This window comes from Marmota flaviventris, chromosome 14, assembly GCF_047511675.1.
Source record: "Marmota flaviventris isolate mMarFla1 chromosome 14, mMarFla1.hap1, whole genome shotgun sequence".
NCBI classification, from domain to species: Eukaryota; Metazoa; Chordata; class Mammalia; order Rodentia; family Sciuridae; genus Marmota; species Marmota flaviventris.
In genome coordinates this window covers 28,473,573-28,489,476 of record NC_092511.1, presented here as the reverse complement: position 1 = coordinate 28,489,476, position 15,904 = coordinate 28,473,573, and the positions used below count along the sequence as shown (strand labels likewise).

At 37.2% G+C, this 15,904-nt stretch overlaps 1 protein-coding gene across 2 annotated transcripts in view; it reads left to right on the top strand.

Moving 5' to 3' along the window:
- Window positions 1-15,904, top strand: part of Fez2 (fasciculation and elongation protein zeta 2) — a 49,961-nt gene that overhangs the window by 13,531 nt on the left and 20,526 nt on the right. For both annotated transcript variants that reach the window (XM_027933474.2, XM_027933473.2), the window contains exon 5: window positions 1,793-2,061. In XM_027933474.2, coding sequence (XP_027789275.2) covers window positions 1,793-2,061 — 269 coding nt within the window. The remainder of the gene's footprint in view (window positions 1-1,792; window positions 2,062-15,904) is intronic.

Genomic DNA, 15,904 nt, shown 5'->3' with positions numbered 1-15,904 from the left:
TTTAGTTGCTGAGGCTGCCCTTGAACTTGTGATCCTCTTGCCTCAGCTTCCCGAGTAGCTGGGATTGTAGATGTGCACCACTGCACCTGACTTTAAATTTCTCCTTATAAAGACACAAATTATATTGGATTATGGGTTAGCCTAATACCTCATTTTAACTTTACCTTTATAAATACCCTGTCTCCAAATACTGTTACATTCTCAGGTAGAGGGGGTTTGATTATATGAAATTTTGGGGAGACATAGTTTAGTCCACAATTAACAAGATACTTCGTGTTTGTTGAAAATAATTCCTATCTTTACAAATAGTTGTCTTCAGGGTAGCTATGAAGAATTTTGGAAATCAAAATTATGTTTGAAGTGGATCTGGTATACATGATAATGAACTGTTAAAAACTGTGGAGTTAGTTATTGTGAAGTCTCCAAGTATGCATAACTCTCCTGTGAATATTCTGAGCTAAGCATACATTTATTCACTGCCTGGTGACTAGTCCCCTTCTTGAGTAGAAAGTGATTAGGTCCCTATCTGTTTAGCCCATATCATCACTTAGTCTTATGTTTATGGTATGACCAGAGGTCTGAAACTTGGTTGCCTAAATCCCTTTGGGTGATGTGTGACTTCCTTTCAACATACTGAGGTCTTAACAACTAAATTCTTTCCACTGGTCTGATCTCACCGTATTGCTGTAGATAGGGGCTTGACATTGTTGAAGTCCTGATTGTAAAATCCAATCCTGATACCTGATAATATATTAAAAAATATTGTGTTAGTTTACTAGGGCTGCCATAACAAAGTACCACAGTCTGGGTGGTGTGAACAATAGAAATTTATATTCTCACAGTGTTGTTGTCTGCAGTCAGGGCCTTGGTAGGTTTGGTGTCTGGTGAGGCCTTTCTGCTTGGCTTGCAGATGGCCATGTTCTGCCTTTGTCTTTACATGATCTTCCTTCTATGTCCTCTGCTCTGATCTCATTAATTTTTTTTTTTGTTGTTGCAGATGGTCAGAATGCCTTTATTTTATTTGTTTATTTTTATGTGCTGCTAAGGACTGAACCTAGTGCCTCATAAATTCTAGGCAAGCGCTCTGCCACTGAGCTATAGCCCCATTCCTCTATCTCGTTTTGTAAGGATAGCAGTCGCACTGGATTAGAGCTCTAGGACCCTAAAGACCATTTTAACTTAATTTCTTCCTTAAAGACTTTTCTCTCAAAATCATATAGCCACATGAGGTACTAGGGGGTGGGCAGGACTTCATCAATGTTCTCTTTCTCATGTGAGTGAAAGTGTTAAGAAAAAAACCGAAAAAGGGTATCAGGGATTGCTTTCTTTAATCTTCCAAGTCCTCAACAAAATTCACAATTTGGGGCACATATGATTAAATATGTATTTACTTTAATTCTTTTAAATCGAGTCCTTTCTAGAAATGTCCCAGAATACTGCTCACTTGCTTGCATTTCTTGTCAGCAGGTGGTTTCTGTACTCTCACTCTGCTTTTATGTGTGTACCTTGTGTAAGCTTTCTCAGTCTTGACTGAAGTACTGCTCATGGGGTACTTGATTTATACAAAAAAGTTAAAAGTTTTGTTCTACGTTTCATCTCAGCCAGCTGAGAAGTGACTTTGCCCACCTACTTCTACTCAGACCTGCCCACCAGAAATTTTAAGGTTCTGAAAAAATCATAAACAGTTTAGTTGGTTAGAATGTGATTTTTTACTCTTTGGCATGAAACACCTGCTGTTCTGCCTTGAAACACTTTTGTCTTAATATCTGCTGTACTTTGTTTTTGGTCATAGGAGTAAAAAGGCTCTCAGTATCTGAATTAAATGAACTACTGGAGGAAATTGAGTCTGCCATTAAGGAGTACTCCGAGGAGCTGGTGCAGCAGTTGGCCCTGCGAGATGAACTGGAGTTTGAAAAGGAAGTGAAAAACAGCTTTATTTCTGTTCTTATTGAAGTCCAGAACAAACAGAAAGAGCACAAAGAAACAGCCAAAAAGAAAAAGAAACTAAAAAACAGCAGCTCTCAGAATGGGAAGAACGAGAGAAGTCATATGCCAGGCACAGTAAGTGATGTTTTGCAGGAGGCACCGAACTCTAGAAACAGGTAGTCCCAGCATACTCGGCCAATGGCTGGGGTGCAGGTTGTACCTATGTGAGAGTGTTGCACTTCTACCCAGAGTGCAACAGGAACTCTCTTCCAGAATGTCCTGTGCTCAGCTTCTTCAGAAAGGTGTTTTTTGGTAATGCTTTTAAGTGACTGGCTGCGTAATTTTGTACTGAAATGTTTAAGAGAGAAATAAGTGTAAGAAGGTGGGGGTAACATATTTCAAAATGTTAATAGTGGTTATTTGTATTTGGTTGGTTCTTATGACTGCTTTTCTTATTTTTGCTTAACTCTTTTAGGTTGTATAATAAGAAATTTAAATGGGGTCCATTTAGAGGTAGCAGGACTATGCTGAGCCTAAAAGCACAGATTAATTTGTAAATAGAGTTCTCCTCGTTATTTGGCAGGTTGGAATGCAAGGATGTCAGTGGCAATTGCATGATATTGCCATTTGCTCAGGTATTTGGCAGAACAGAATATTATTGATAGGTGATAGTAGGTAGAATATTTGAAACTTTGACACTTTTTATGTTTTTTTTTTTCCTGTTTTGTAATTTTTTTCTTAAGTGGTCCTATTAATTTCACTTGATTAAACTTCATAATGAATAATAACTGGCAATTATATAAGATCTATCTCTTTATTCATCTTAGATGTCTTTCATTTTCTGCAATCAGTTGAATCCTCGTATATTCCTACTTTGACTTTTGAGTGTGAAAAAATGTTGGTTTTATTTTTAGAGTATAGTGTGGTTGGGCAAAGGCTTCTATTTTTCCTAAGAGTATGTATTTTTTAAATTTGTCATCTTGATAACAGTAATTCATATCACAAATGGTTGTTATGGCTTACAATAATATAGATTCTCTCTTTCATTAAGTCTTGAATCATTTTTCTCTAAAGAATACTTAGCAGAGAAGTAGATCTCACTGATTAGATGCTGATGGAATCCTAGAAAGAGAAGAGTTCTAGATTGTGGACCATTAGTGAACAGCTGATACATACAAGATGATGCATAACCATACAGCCCAATCATGGCACTTATTAACCTATGAATAAAATCACATTTTCTTAGGGTAATATCCATTTGTACATAATTAGAAAGGTCAGAACTTATGAATTAACTTAGAAAAAGATATATTTATTTAATCATTTCTAGTGACTACTCTGAAAAAAAAAAAAAAACCCCTTATATTTGTTTGAATGTACAGACCTGAAAAACGTGATTTAAAATATCAAGGACAGTATTTTGTGTTTCCATCTCATATTTTAAAAAATTGCACCCTTTAAATTGCCCTATTATACTGGTGAGACTAAATAAATTGCTTAGTGAAAAAGTCATAGTATTGTTGGTAATTTCTACCTAACTGCTTTTAGGGATTACATGTAAATCCTTCATTTGTTGGTGTTAATACTTGGCTGAGAAAAATGAATTTATCTCCAGAGGGGTTTAAAGGCTTCGTTTTGTAATTCCCATATAAAATGGGCTAGAGTGGATCCTTTGTGTAATCTTACATGGTGTTCCTGTTCAGAAATGGATTTGGCAAGGCAGCAGTTAGATTGTATTTGAACCTTCATTAGTCTTGAAATAGATTCATAGAATAATGATTTTTTTTCACAATATTTGAAATTGTGAAGTGGCTTCTTGAGTCCCTATCTACTATGTGTGTCAAAAACTTTAATTAGGACTGTAATGGCATGGCTTAGCTTCTGGTACTTGTTTCCTGTTTCTTTTTTTAGCCCCAAATGCTAGAGAAAGACCATTCCATCTGTGACACAAACAGCTTGAAACCTGTGATTTGGAAAATAATGATACGTGGCTCAAAAGAAGTCTAGAGTAAAATGACCAGTTGGATAAACAGATTCCAGGAGGTATTACCTTCCTAAACATTTTATATAACATAGAGTTTTGATGGGGCCTGACCTCTATGAGTAAGCTATCATTAATGATACTAATTTTTTTAAAAATGGTAACCTTCTTATAGATATCATGCCTTATTTGTTTTTCCAATTACAGTCACTCTTTTTTTCCTACCAGAGCTGTTTTTGAGTTAACAGCACTTAAATGTTTTCCTTAAGCATTGAATAGCTGCCTTCCATTTTTCTTCAAGCGTGTTTCATTGAAGTAGTACATCGATTTGCAGTTGGTATAACACTTTATTCATAATTGCTAGCTTGTGCTCTTTGGTCCAAATATACTCTAGCAAACTATCTGGGTGGGAAGAGAGCAGAGTTAAATTCTTCAGGTGTTAATTTTAGAGACATGTTTTGTTTGAAACATTTGCTGCCATGGGAAAAAAAATATGGGGGTTAGGGATGCTATTTAAAGCATTAGAAAATTTCATCAGATCTGGTAAATACCTTAAATAGTAAAGAAAATATTGAGTACTTTATAAAGGAGAAATGTTATCTTGATTTGAACTTTGATTTTTAAAATAATCATAATGTTATATACTGGATAGGATAATAATAAAACAGTATAATTCATTCAGCAAATATTTGTGGAGGGTCTTCCTTGTGCCAAACAGTGTTTAAGATACAGTGGTGAGTAAAACAGACAAGACTCATGCCTTCCTGAAGCTTAGATTCCATGTGGGAGACAGGCAGTAAACATGGAAAAGAATGAATGGGTAATGTAGTAATAAATGCAATGAAGAAACCAGAGGGCTGGGCAAGGTGTTTGGTGGTGATGCTAAGAAGCTGTTTTAGATGAGGTGGCCACTATTCTACTGCTCCTCCCGATTGGCAGGAGGTAGCACAAGAGTGACCCATTCTCTACACTTTCTACCAACCATGGGCGTTATTAATGTTTATTTAATATATATTGATGAGATAACAAAGCAATGGTTTGATCTGTTGGCTATTGGTATTCTTTGGTGAGTTACCTATTATTATAATATTTGAGATGGTTTTCATATTTATGAGGGTACATATACTTCTGATATGTACCATACTGTTGTAGTCTGTAGCTTAAATGTCTCCTCTGACACAGGGCAGGCTCCTTACAGGTTCATTTGTTGGCACTGTTTCACTAGCACTCCACCTCATTTCCAATATATGGAGATTAAATTCCAAAAGATTTGGATTTGTGGTATTTAATTATGACTCTTTAGGATTTTTAAATTTTTTTTTGGCCATGCTCTGTTTATTTATTTATTTTTTGAGAGAGAGAGAGAGAGAGAGAGAGAGAGAGAGAGAGAGAATTTTAATATTTATTTTTTAGTTTTCGGCGGACACAACATCTTTGTTTGTATGTGCTGAGGATCGAACCCTGGCCGCACACATGCCAGGCGAGTGCGCTACCACTTGAGCCACATCCCCAGCCCCCATGCTCTGTTTATATGTAACATCTTCACAGGTTGTTGAATTTTAGTATCAGTCCTCTGGAGTATAAGAGCAAATTGAAGTATATAGCAGGTTAGGTTTTAATTTAGTAGTTGGCATTCATCGAGAATTATCTGAAGTTGTAAAGACATTGCTTATCTGCTTGACATCATACTTAGTAAAACTTACAGAGGTAAAAATGGACAGATTGGGGCTAGGGTTTTGGGTCAGCGGTAGAGCGCTCGCCTTGCACGTGCAAGACCCTGGTTTCGATCTTCAGCACCACATAAAAATAAATAAATAATAAATAAATAAATAAAATGAAGTTATAAAAAAATGGACAGACTTAGTCTTTGAAAATCTAGTAATGTCTCTGAATTATAGGACAAATGAGATTGCTTATTCCAAGTCTGTGGTTGAGAAGATAAGAATCAATAGTATTTTCTCTTTGCTGTAATAATCACATTGAACATTCAACAGAGTCCTAGTATCTTATACTTACTACCATCAGAAATGTCTAATCTCTGGGATGGGGTTGTGGCTCAGTGGTAGAGTGCTTGTCTGGCATGTGTGAGACCCTGAGTTTGATCCTCAGCACCACATAAATATAAATAAAATAAAGGTGTCGTGTTCATCTACAACTAAAAACAATATTAAAAAAAAAAAAGAAAAAAGAAATGTCTAATCTGGAACTACATCATGAAAACTTGTGGGATATTACAGAACAGTGACTAGTGGGTACTGGTGAATACAAGAAACTGTTGTAAAAAGAGTCCTGTTTCTCTAATTTATTGCTTTTGGGGATTGGGAAGATAATTGTTTAAAGATGGGGGAGAGGTAAGCTTAGATAATAGTTACTCTTTCTTGTATACGTTTTCTTTCACAGATGCCTTGCTATGCCTTTGTGACTCATTTAGCTCCTATATGACTAATGCCAATTTGTTTCCTTTTTACATGCAAAAGTGCCCTCAGTAATAGTTTTCATTTACTCTTGACCAAAGCTGACTTTAAGGTAAGAAATTTTACTTTTATTTAGACGCCATTGTTAGATCATCCTGAAGTTATTCTAATTATCCTAGATCTAAATTAAGAAAGAACCATTCTGACACACATCTACTTGAATTTGGGACTTCTGTTTTAAAAAATGGATCTGGGCACTGTGGCTCACACCTATGGCCCCAGTGACTTGGAAGGCTGAGGCAGAAGGGTTGCAAGTTCTAGGCCAGCCTCAGCAATTTAGTGAGATCTTGTCTCAAAATAAAAAATAAAAAGGACTGGGGATGTAGCCAAGTGATAAAGCACCCCTGTATTTAATTCCCAGTACCAAAAAATAAATTAAAAAAAAAAAAAATAGGGAGCTTTTCCTCCTTATTTTTAATTTGGAAATCTTTAATGGCACATATGCTAAAATATTCCATTTGAGGATTGGCAAGGCAAATTATTGTTCAAGGGCCAAATCCAACCTTCATCTTTTTTTTATAAATAAAGTTTTATTGTAACGTAGTCACATCTGTTCATCTGCATGTCATCTGTGACTGCTTTGATGCTGCAAGGACAGAGTTGAATAGTGTGTCCAGCAAAGCCTAAACTAATTACTGTCTGGCCCTTTATGGATAAAACATTTTCAACCCCTAATTTAGATATAATATAAAATTAAAAATTAGAGGAAAAAACGTAAACTCCATTTAAATGAGTTTGTATATATTAAAAGATATATTGTGTCCAAAATTTCTTGTAAGGTACTGCCTTGTTTTATCCTAAGGGTTTGTTCAGTTCTTTTCTGGAAGATCCCAGTGGCAGCAGCAGCCTGAGTTTACTCACAGAAGGCCATATCTTGGCCAGTTCAACTCCAGACCACTTGCTGCAGGCTCCTTGCCTAGCAGTAGCCATTTGTGCTGGGTATGTGTTCAAGTCCTGGTGGCTAGGGGAAGAGAGCTGGAAGGTAGACCATTTGGATCTAGATTGGAGTGAAGCAGAAGGCATAAAAATGTTGGTAGTCCCCTCAGCACTCTGTATTTATACATAATAACAGAAAGTGGTTTTAAAGAGATATAGATGTAGAAAAAGAGCTGGTCTCCCCCTCACCCCTTTTTCTAAACAGTTGGTGCTTGAGAGGATAAAATCTGGCATATACATATACTGGAATATAAATATTAATACATTTTCAACAATAATTTGTTGATGATTCACAGTATTCTTCTGCATTTTTCTTTATTGCAAAAAGCATTTCTTGAAAATTAGTATTAGGGCCATGGAAGGTAGGGTAGAGAAAAACTTGGATGTGTAATGGCTATTATTTTGATAAGTTGAAACTATGAATTTGAATTACTTTAGATGTGGAGCAAATTTATTTTATGAAGGCTAATATTGTCTAGAAAAAATATTTGTCATTGCCAGTTTTTGGTATATTATTATTATCTACTGTTTCTTTTCTGTAGTGTGTATTAGGATGGAAATTTCATGACCCAGCAGGTAATGTAGTAAAATCAGGAGTCCATTCTTGATATTTGTGTCTTTGAGAAGTCATGTTAATATGACACAGGTTCACAGAAAAGCTATAATAAGCTAGAACATTGAATTCTTTTTATATAATTGGCTTAAGGTATCCATAATAATAAGCAAAGAATTTATAAAATTACCAAGATTAATTATTTTCCTTTGGTTTGAACATGTTTGGCAATAATTTAAATTCTATATTCATATTAACTTACATCAAGATTTTAAAAAGAGGGCTGGGGATGTGGCTCAAGCTGTAGCACGCTCGCCTGGCATGCGTGCGGCCAGGGTTCGATCCTCAGCACCACATACAAACAAAGATGTTGTATCCGCCGAAAACTAAAAAATAAATATTAAAAAAAAATTCTCTCTCTCTTTCTCTCTCTCTCTCTCTTTAAAAAAAGATTTTAAAAAGATCTTCAGATATAAAATATTAAATTATTTGACACTATTCTACTTAACCCCAGCTTAGAATATCTTTGTGTCATTTCTTCTACTTTGAAAGTGAACTTACAACATTGGATTTTAATATTGAAAACAGTATCAAGTATCTGCTTTGAAATAATTAGTGTTTTTTAATCTTTTTTTTTTTTTTTTGGAAAAAATATTTTTTGGTAGAAATCACTTTTATAACTGCTTTATAGTCCACATTAAAATTATTTGACTTGAAGCGTCAGAACAAGATGCTGCTTTTGCCTCTTTAGGTGATATCTGTTATCTTAACTATTTGAGTATTTTTATTTTGTAATTTTTGCATTTGATTGTTGTTCTTCATTCTGTATTTTTTATGTTTTATTTCAGCGATTTATAAAAAAATTAAAACTATCATTTAAAACTTTATGATTTGATTTATAAAGAACAATGATGTTATTCTTATTTCACTCTTTTGAACTTTTTGAATATAAGGAATATTAATGGGGTAGATGCGAATAAATCAGAACAGATGGAGAGCATTTCATGATTGCTTTGCCTAACCTTTTTTCTAATACTGAGCTTTGATATTGAGATTTTTGAAAGCTGCCCTGGCTGGTAAGAGATCTGTGCCAATTAGTTCACATGAGGCTGAGAGCAGACGTGGTGGCAGAAATAGCCTCAATTTCCTGGCCTCCTTGCTAGTTCTGCTTTTTCCTGTCATGGATCTTGTTTTAGGAAATTAGTTGAGCTGGTTAATATGCCCTGCATAGAATGGGAAAAGAAGGAACAAACTACCATCCTGTACCTGGTTCTTGTGCTTTTTATTTTACAGAGTGTTTTTGGTTCTTTTCCTTTTATTGTTCAGAAAGACCTTGAATTACCTGAAACTGTTACTTTTTTTCTGTTTATGCTCTTTGGTTGATTTCTATATTCAGTTGTAGATAGTAATGGGTGTTCTTATTGTTGTCTCCAGTCCCTTAAGCAAGGGCTTTTAATCAGGAATATAGTATTTCTCAGTGGCAATTTTATTTATTTTTAAAGAACTTGATATACTGTTTTTGCTGTTATGGAGAAAAGAGAAAGGTATGGTTGTTTCTCTTTGGGAGTGATACCTAAAATGTTGTTCCAGACTCCTTTTAAGAGAATATAGCACAGGTTTTTTGATATTTGCCAATCTCTTTGCTAAAGTGCTACCCATGGATTATTTCATTTTGTGCTCACAACAGTCCTAGAAAGTAGATGATATTATTGTTGTTGCTGTTATTATTATTATTATTATTATTATTACAGTTTTATGAATGAGTAAATGAAAACTCAGCTGAGGCTGCAGCTTACAGAAGCAGCACACAGGAGTGAGGAGGTGTGGAGGTATGTAGATGGGTGCAGGGAACCTTGCCAGATTTCCTCTTCTGAGCTACGTAGGCATGTTGTATGTGTGCTTGGAGATTTTGGCCTGTTTCTTTGTCTTTGGGATTTTTATGGTTTTTTAATTTTATATCTTGTTTTATACTTTGTTGCTCCTGGTTTTGTCTGAGAAAATCTTCTAGAGATTGATTTTGAGACTTTAATATATACTCACACCAGTAAAGAGAATGATCATGAAGCAGTTATGAATTTTCTCAGTATAAATAATAATATTCCTGAAGGCAGTGTCAAGTCACCCCTTCCCTGTCCTTGCCATCTTGCCATATTACTGTGGCATTTTGTGGTAGTGAGGACAACAGTGAATTAAATGCTGTGTTGTTTAATCATTTTCCTGCTTATTGAAGGGCTCATGGCAGAAATCCCACTCTGAGAAGGGCATTTTACAGAACTATTATTGTTTCCTTCCTATAGAAATGCATAGTTGGATTACAGGAGAGCTGTAGAGTGAGAAGCTTCACCAGCTTTGCACTTTGAATTTGGTCATTTTGGAATTCTCCATATGGTAGATTAGATAGACATACCTAATATTTTAATTAAGTGGTAGCAAATCTTCAATGTCCTTCATTTTACTCAGTATCCATAACCCTGGGATCTTATCGCACTGCTTTGGCCTATCTGTGGTACTTTGACCTTGAGACATGCTTAGCAAAGAAATGATTCCCCTCCCCCACTGCCTCCCTCATCCCTTTTCTCCCCCGATTATAAAATTTTAGGCATAGAGAAAAACCTTCCCTCTGGCCCAGTTAAGCACCATAAGCACCTAATAATACTGCATCTGCTCTCAAGGTTGTAAATGTAGTGTTTCTAAATGAGGTGACGTTTACTAAAAAGTAAATTTAATCTGCCTCTGAGGTTTTATCATTTTAAAATTCATTTTGCCTTCCAGAAGGGTGTATGATTTTTTTGGAATTTATGGACACTTGTAAAGCCGGACCCATCATGTGCTCTGCAGAGCTCTCTTCCTGGTTCTTCCTACTCCCACTGCCTCTGCCTTTCTATTCCTTCGTCTTTTTCAACTTCTTTGGTCTTCCTTGCTACTCTGGAGCTACTCTTTGCTATCCCAGGGGCTTCATTCTTAGTTGTTCCACACCAGCAGTACTGTTGTAGCTTACTTTATTGATCTCGTGTTGATTTCCTAGACTAGATTCTTCAGTGGAACTTTTCAAAATTCAGATGTTTGCTCCTTTGACCAATAACTTCATGTCTTGTCATGTCATTGTTCTCTGTTTGCACTTAGATTATTTTCACCTTTGGTTCTTCTTTTTACCCCCTTCTCTCCTGCAAGAAGTAAGAGGCCTCATGCTGTGGTGTGAAGATCAAAGGCTCTGAGACTCTTGGGCTCTGGAGTTAGGAGACATTACAAATGTCTGTGACAGCTTAGCAGTTCTTTACAAATGCTTGCTATGACTCAGGCTGTCTGCACATTGCTGGGATGGGGAGATGGATAAGACCTAGTCTCTCCTCAAAATGTCCTCATGTCCTCATGAGAAAATAAAGCCACTGGAGTAGACAGCTCTGCATGTGCCTTCTTGGCTGTGCAGGTCTTCCATTCTGTAGTTCTCATGTGACTTTTTAATTCTGTATTGTAGTGTGTGTGTGTGGTGGGGAGGGGAGGTACGTTGGTTTTCCTTCTTAAAACATAGTGTATCTTTCTGATTGAGGTAATTCCTTGATTTATAGAATTTATAATGTAACATTTAATCATCTCCTTTCCTGTGAGGACACAGGCCTTAGCAGGTTAGTGACTGTGCTTGTGTTACAGTTAGTGATAGAACTAGGAGGGAACCCAGATCTCTGATTTCTTTGCCAGCATTTTTCAGTCAAAGTCGATATTAAAATTTTTTATAATTCCAAATACTTTTGACTCAGGTGTGACTCCTGTTTTCATACAAAAATCTACAATTATTTCACCAGTATTGCTAGTATTTCCAGTAGAGTTTTGCAGTTTAAGTAAAAGACTGTTAAATCAGATGCCTCCTACAAACTGAGGACTGGCTTGTGCTTTTTGGAACATACAAAAGAAGTATCTCATCTGGCCTTATTTCTGTCCTTGAAGATTTTGAGAACTGAGGTGAATTAACTAAAATTTTTGTTTTTTACTTTCTCTGTTTTTTACCCCCAGATTTCATGCCAGGTAGCTTCCATTGAAAATATCTTTATTGGCTGGCCACAGTGACATGTGCCTGTTGTCCCAGTTACTTAGGAGGCTGAGGCAGGAGGATCACTTGAACCACCCTCTGCCCCCCAATATATCTACAGTCTTTTCTTTGTTTACTACTATTAGACAAACATTTTTTGATCCCCAGTTATATTCCAGGCATAGATGTTAAGGATTCAGAGTAAGTTACACATCTCCAGGGCTGTGATGTTATCTATAAGGATGACAAACCATCTAGCGTATTTTAATGTGGTGATTCTCAACATGGCCATCAGTCAGTGTTTGAAAACATTTATCATTATCACAGCTGAGTGAGGTGGGGAAGTTGGGGACAGTGGCACTGATACCTTGGTGAGTAGAGGCCAGACATACTGGTGGACATTCTGCAACTCACAGATCTGCCCCTACCACAAAGAACTATTCTAGTTCAAGGTGTCAGTAGTATCAAAGTTGAAAAACCAAGTGTAGTGTGAAAATTGCTGTACTCCAAACTGCTACTAGTTTTTAGTGTTTTCTGTATCTGGCACTATTCTGTGGCAGAGGTGTGCATGTATCACTCTGTCATCACTTGTTTTAGGGGTCTGGAGTCGCTGAGTTGAATCTCAAGAACAGGTGTAACAAGGAGGGGACACGCAGAAAGAGAACATAGGGAGTGGTGTGTGTAGCCACCTGGAAGTGCCAGTTAGGGACATCTGGGGGACTACATGTCATTGATAATGACTGGAGCTAGAAGTAGGGAAGAAATCTGGAAGATGAGGGAGGAGGTGACTCATGAAAATGCTATAGAAGTTGAAAACTGGAAGCCAGCATATAGATGGTTTGTGTGGCATTTCTAAGACATTAGCCTTTACTAAAGACTAGAGGAAACAAAAAAGGGGTTTTAAGTAGGGTAGTTTCATGTTGAGATCTGTCTTTTGGCAGTGGGACTTAAGAAGTTTCAGGGAGAACTAGTTGGAAGGACTCAGCTAGAGATAAGGAGTTGATTACGAGACTGTTGTGATCATTCAGGTAAGAATTGACCAAAGAATTGACAGTAGGGATGGAAAAATGGTAGATTTTCCAAGGTAATGATGAGTTTGAATGGTTGGTTGGGACACCAGGGGAAGGGGAAATTAGGGACGTGATTAACCATTGACTTGGGTAAGCATAGGTAAAACATGGGAGAACATGGTGTCGACAATGCTGGATATCTCACAGAGAGATCTGAAGTATCTGGCCCCCTTCTCCCAGGAAGGTGCGTAGGTTTGCTCAACAGTGATTGCATTTAGCCTCAAGTCCAGTATCTTTGGGAGTTGTCCTCCTTTCCATCAGCTCTGGGTAAAGCCCCTGTGATCCAAAGGTTAAGCTGGCCATTCCAGCACACCCTGCAAACAAAGCAGGGGAGAGGAGAGGGTTGTGCAGTAGAAACCCATTGGCAGAAGCATGGCATGGACTCACTGAGTAGTTACCTTTACAGCCTGCTGGATAAGAGCAGCAAGACTCCTGTGGACAGGCAGCAGAGTGAGCTCTGTGGCAGGCCAGTTTGGCTGCTTTTGGTTATCCGAGAGGATCTCCTTTGTCCATTGTTTGCTGTGTCTCATCTGGGATGGTGTCACTTCCTCAGAGAGCTTTTCTCTAACTTCCTTCCAAAAATGTCATTGCTGTACATTTTTGTCAATCTTATTAAGTAAGACTTCCTGGTATAAAGTATTCATCCAGTTTTTAATTGCACTCTTTGAGGTATTGCCAGGGCACGTGTTATTTGCAGTCATCTAGTTCATTTATTTGTTTTACTTTCTTTACCTCCAATACATAGGAATATTAGGTCAGCGGGGCCTTAGCTGGTATGTTCACTTTGCATCCCTATTACCTGGAATAGTATTTCACTCAGTATATTGAAAGAATGAGTAAATGAGTAAGAGAGGTATAGGATGCTGAAGGACAAACAGGTTCTTTTTTGTTATGGGAGAGGAGGATGAATTCAGTTTTGGACATAAATTTTAGAAATACAGGAATATAGACATATCCAGTGGGCCATTAAACATTTAGTAAATACAAATTTAACATATAATAGGTACAGATGTCCAATTGGATGTCGAACATGCAAATCAAAAGCTCAGGGGGAAGGACAGTAAAGATTGTGAATATTTACTGAGCCCTTACCACATACCAGTCCTGTTCTAAGCACTTTGCTAGTCTTAGGAAAATGGAGCTGTGGATTAATGGAGGCACACTGAAACTGTTGAATGTTAGTGTGTATGAGAGAAAAAAATAGGGAAGAATCCTGGGGAACTCTGACGTGTAAGATATGAGTAATAAGAAAAGCATCCCTGAGAAGCAGCAGCTAGAGGGCCAGGGCAGGGAGAAATCCGGGAGAGTATGTTATTGAGCATCCAGGGAGAAAGAAGGTCAGGGAGCGGGCATTCCTGATGTCTTAGAGAGGTCTCAAGTGGACTTGAGTGTCAAAGAAATGACAATGGGAAGAGCTGTTTCAGGAAACTCTGGGGAGAGGAAGTAGGTTTAGGATTTGAGAATTTAAAGTTGCCATTGGGAAAGAGCCAGTAGAGAGAGAGAATTTTAGAATGCAGTAAAGGGAGAAAATTGTTACTGCATGGTTTCTGGGGAGTCAGGAACTCATGGCAACTGGAGCATTGGAATGTTTCCAGCCATATCTGTTAGTTGTCCTCCCCACCCCCCTCAGAAACTTCTAATTTTCTTGTTCTGTAATTCTCCCAGTGGAACAAGAAGCAGTTGAACTTTGCTGGCTGCCCTGATTCATCTGGTGGCTGGTGACAGGTCAGGAGCCCATGGGCCTGGTTGGCTGCAGCTGCTGACTTGGCACCATCGGTGGAGCTGCTGAGAGGCCTTGCCTTGCACTTTCTTCACCAGCATCAGTTGGTAGTTTTGTATTTTTCAAGGTTGCCATGGTCTCCCATAAATATATTTCCACTTATTTCTACTCAGCCTCAAGTTCTCGTTGCATGAAAGACACCTTTCATAAGTAGCCGGGTTTCTAGTAGTTGAAATGGTTCAACAGTGTCCGCAATTGAGTATTTAATGAGGAAAACCTAAATCACATATGCGTCTTATGAATTTAAACAGTTAGGTGTCTGAATGGTAAAGTAAATTACCATTTTTGCAGTGTGCTGTCCAAATATAAAGTGTACCTTAGTTTCTTAACGTGAATTCTAAAATTTTTCACTTTGGTGGAGATTGTCTGAATTTGTGTATAGCTTTTAACATGCCTATAAATATTGGAACCAGGTAATGTAGACTAAAATTAAGTATTTTTCTGTTTGTTGCTTTTCAAAGGAAATATATTTGATGAAAGCATTTTTTAAAAAAACGTACTGACTTGTTTATTTTATTTTTATTTTTTAAAGAGAGAGTGAGAATTTTTTTTAATATTTATTATTTTTTAGTTATCGGTGGACACAACATCTTTGTTTGTATGTGGTGCTGGGGATCGAACCTGGGCCGCATGCATGCCAGGCGAGCGCACTACCGCTTGAGCCACATCCCCAGCCCCTGACTTGTTTATTTGAAAATAGTTTCCTAAATTTTTATAGCAGACTAGAGAGACTATGATGTTAATTCTTTGGATAATTTGTTTTAAAAAGTGTGAACAAATTATATAATAGCATGTGGAAAATCTATAAAAATAGTTATCTATATTTTTGTTTTATTTTGTTTTGTGTAAAACTAGCTCTTTCCATCAAAAGTGAAGAGTGGTCAAAGTATCTTGACCAGACATTTGATTCTTGCTAAAACAAAACTGGTGCGCAGATTCAGACCTGGGAAGGACTGGGTAGGGAGAAGGATGGTGAAGGAAGAGAAATGAAGTATATGAGCTCTTACAAGTTGGGCAAGTGTGGCTCACAGATTTCCAGCAATACCACTGAGTCATGTGAATGACACAGAGGTGTACAGCAAGCACTCAGTCTTTTGGCATTTATTAGCTTTTTGCTGTTAGGACTTATTTAAACTCTTAAAATTTATTGAGGACCCCAG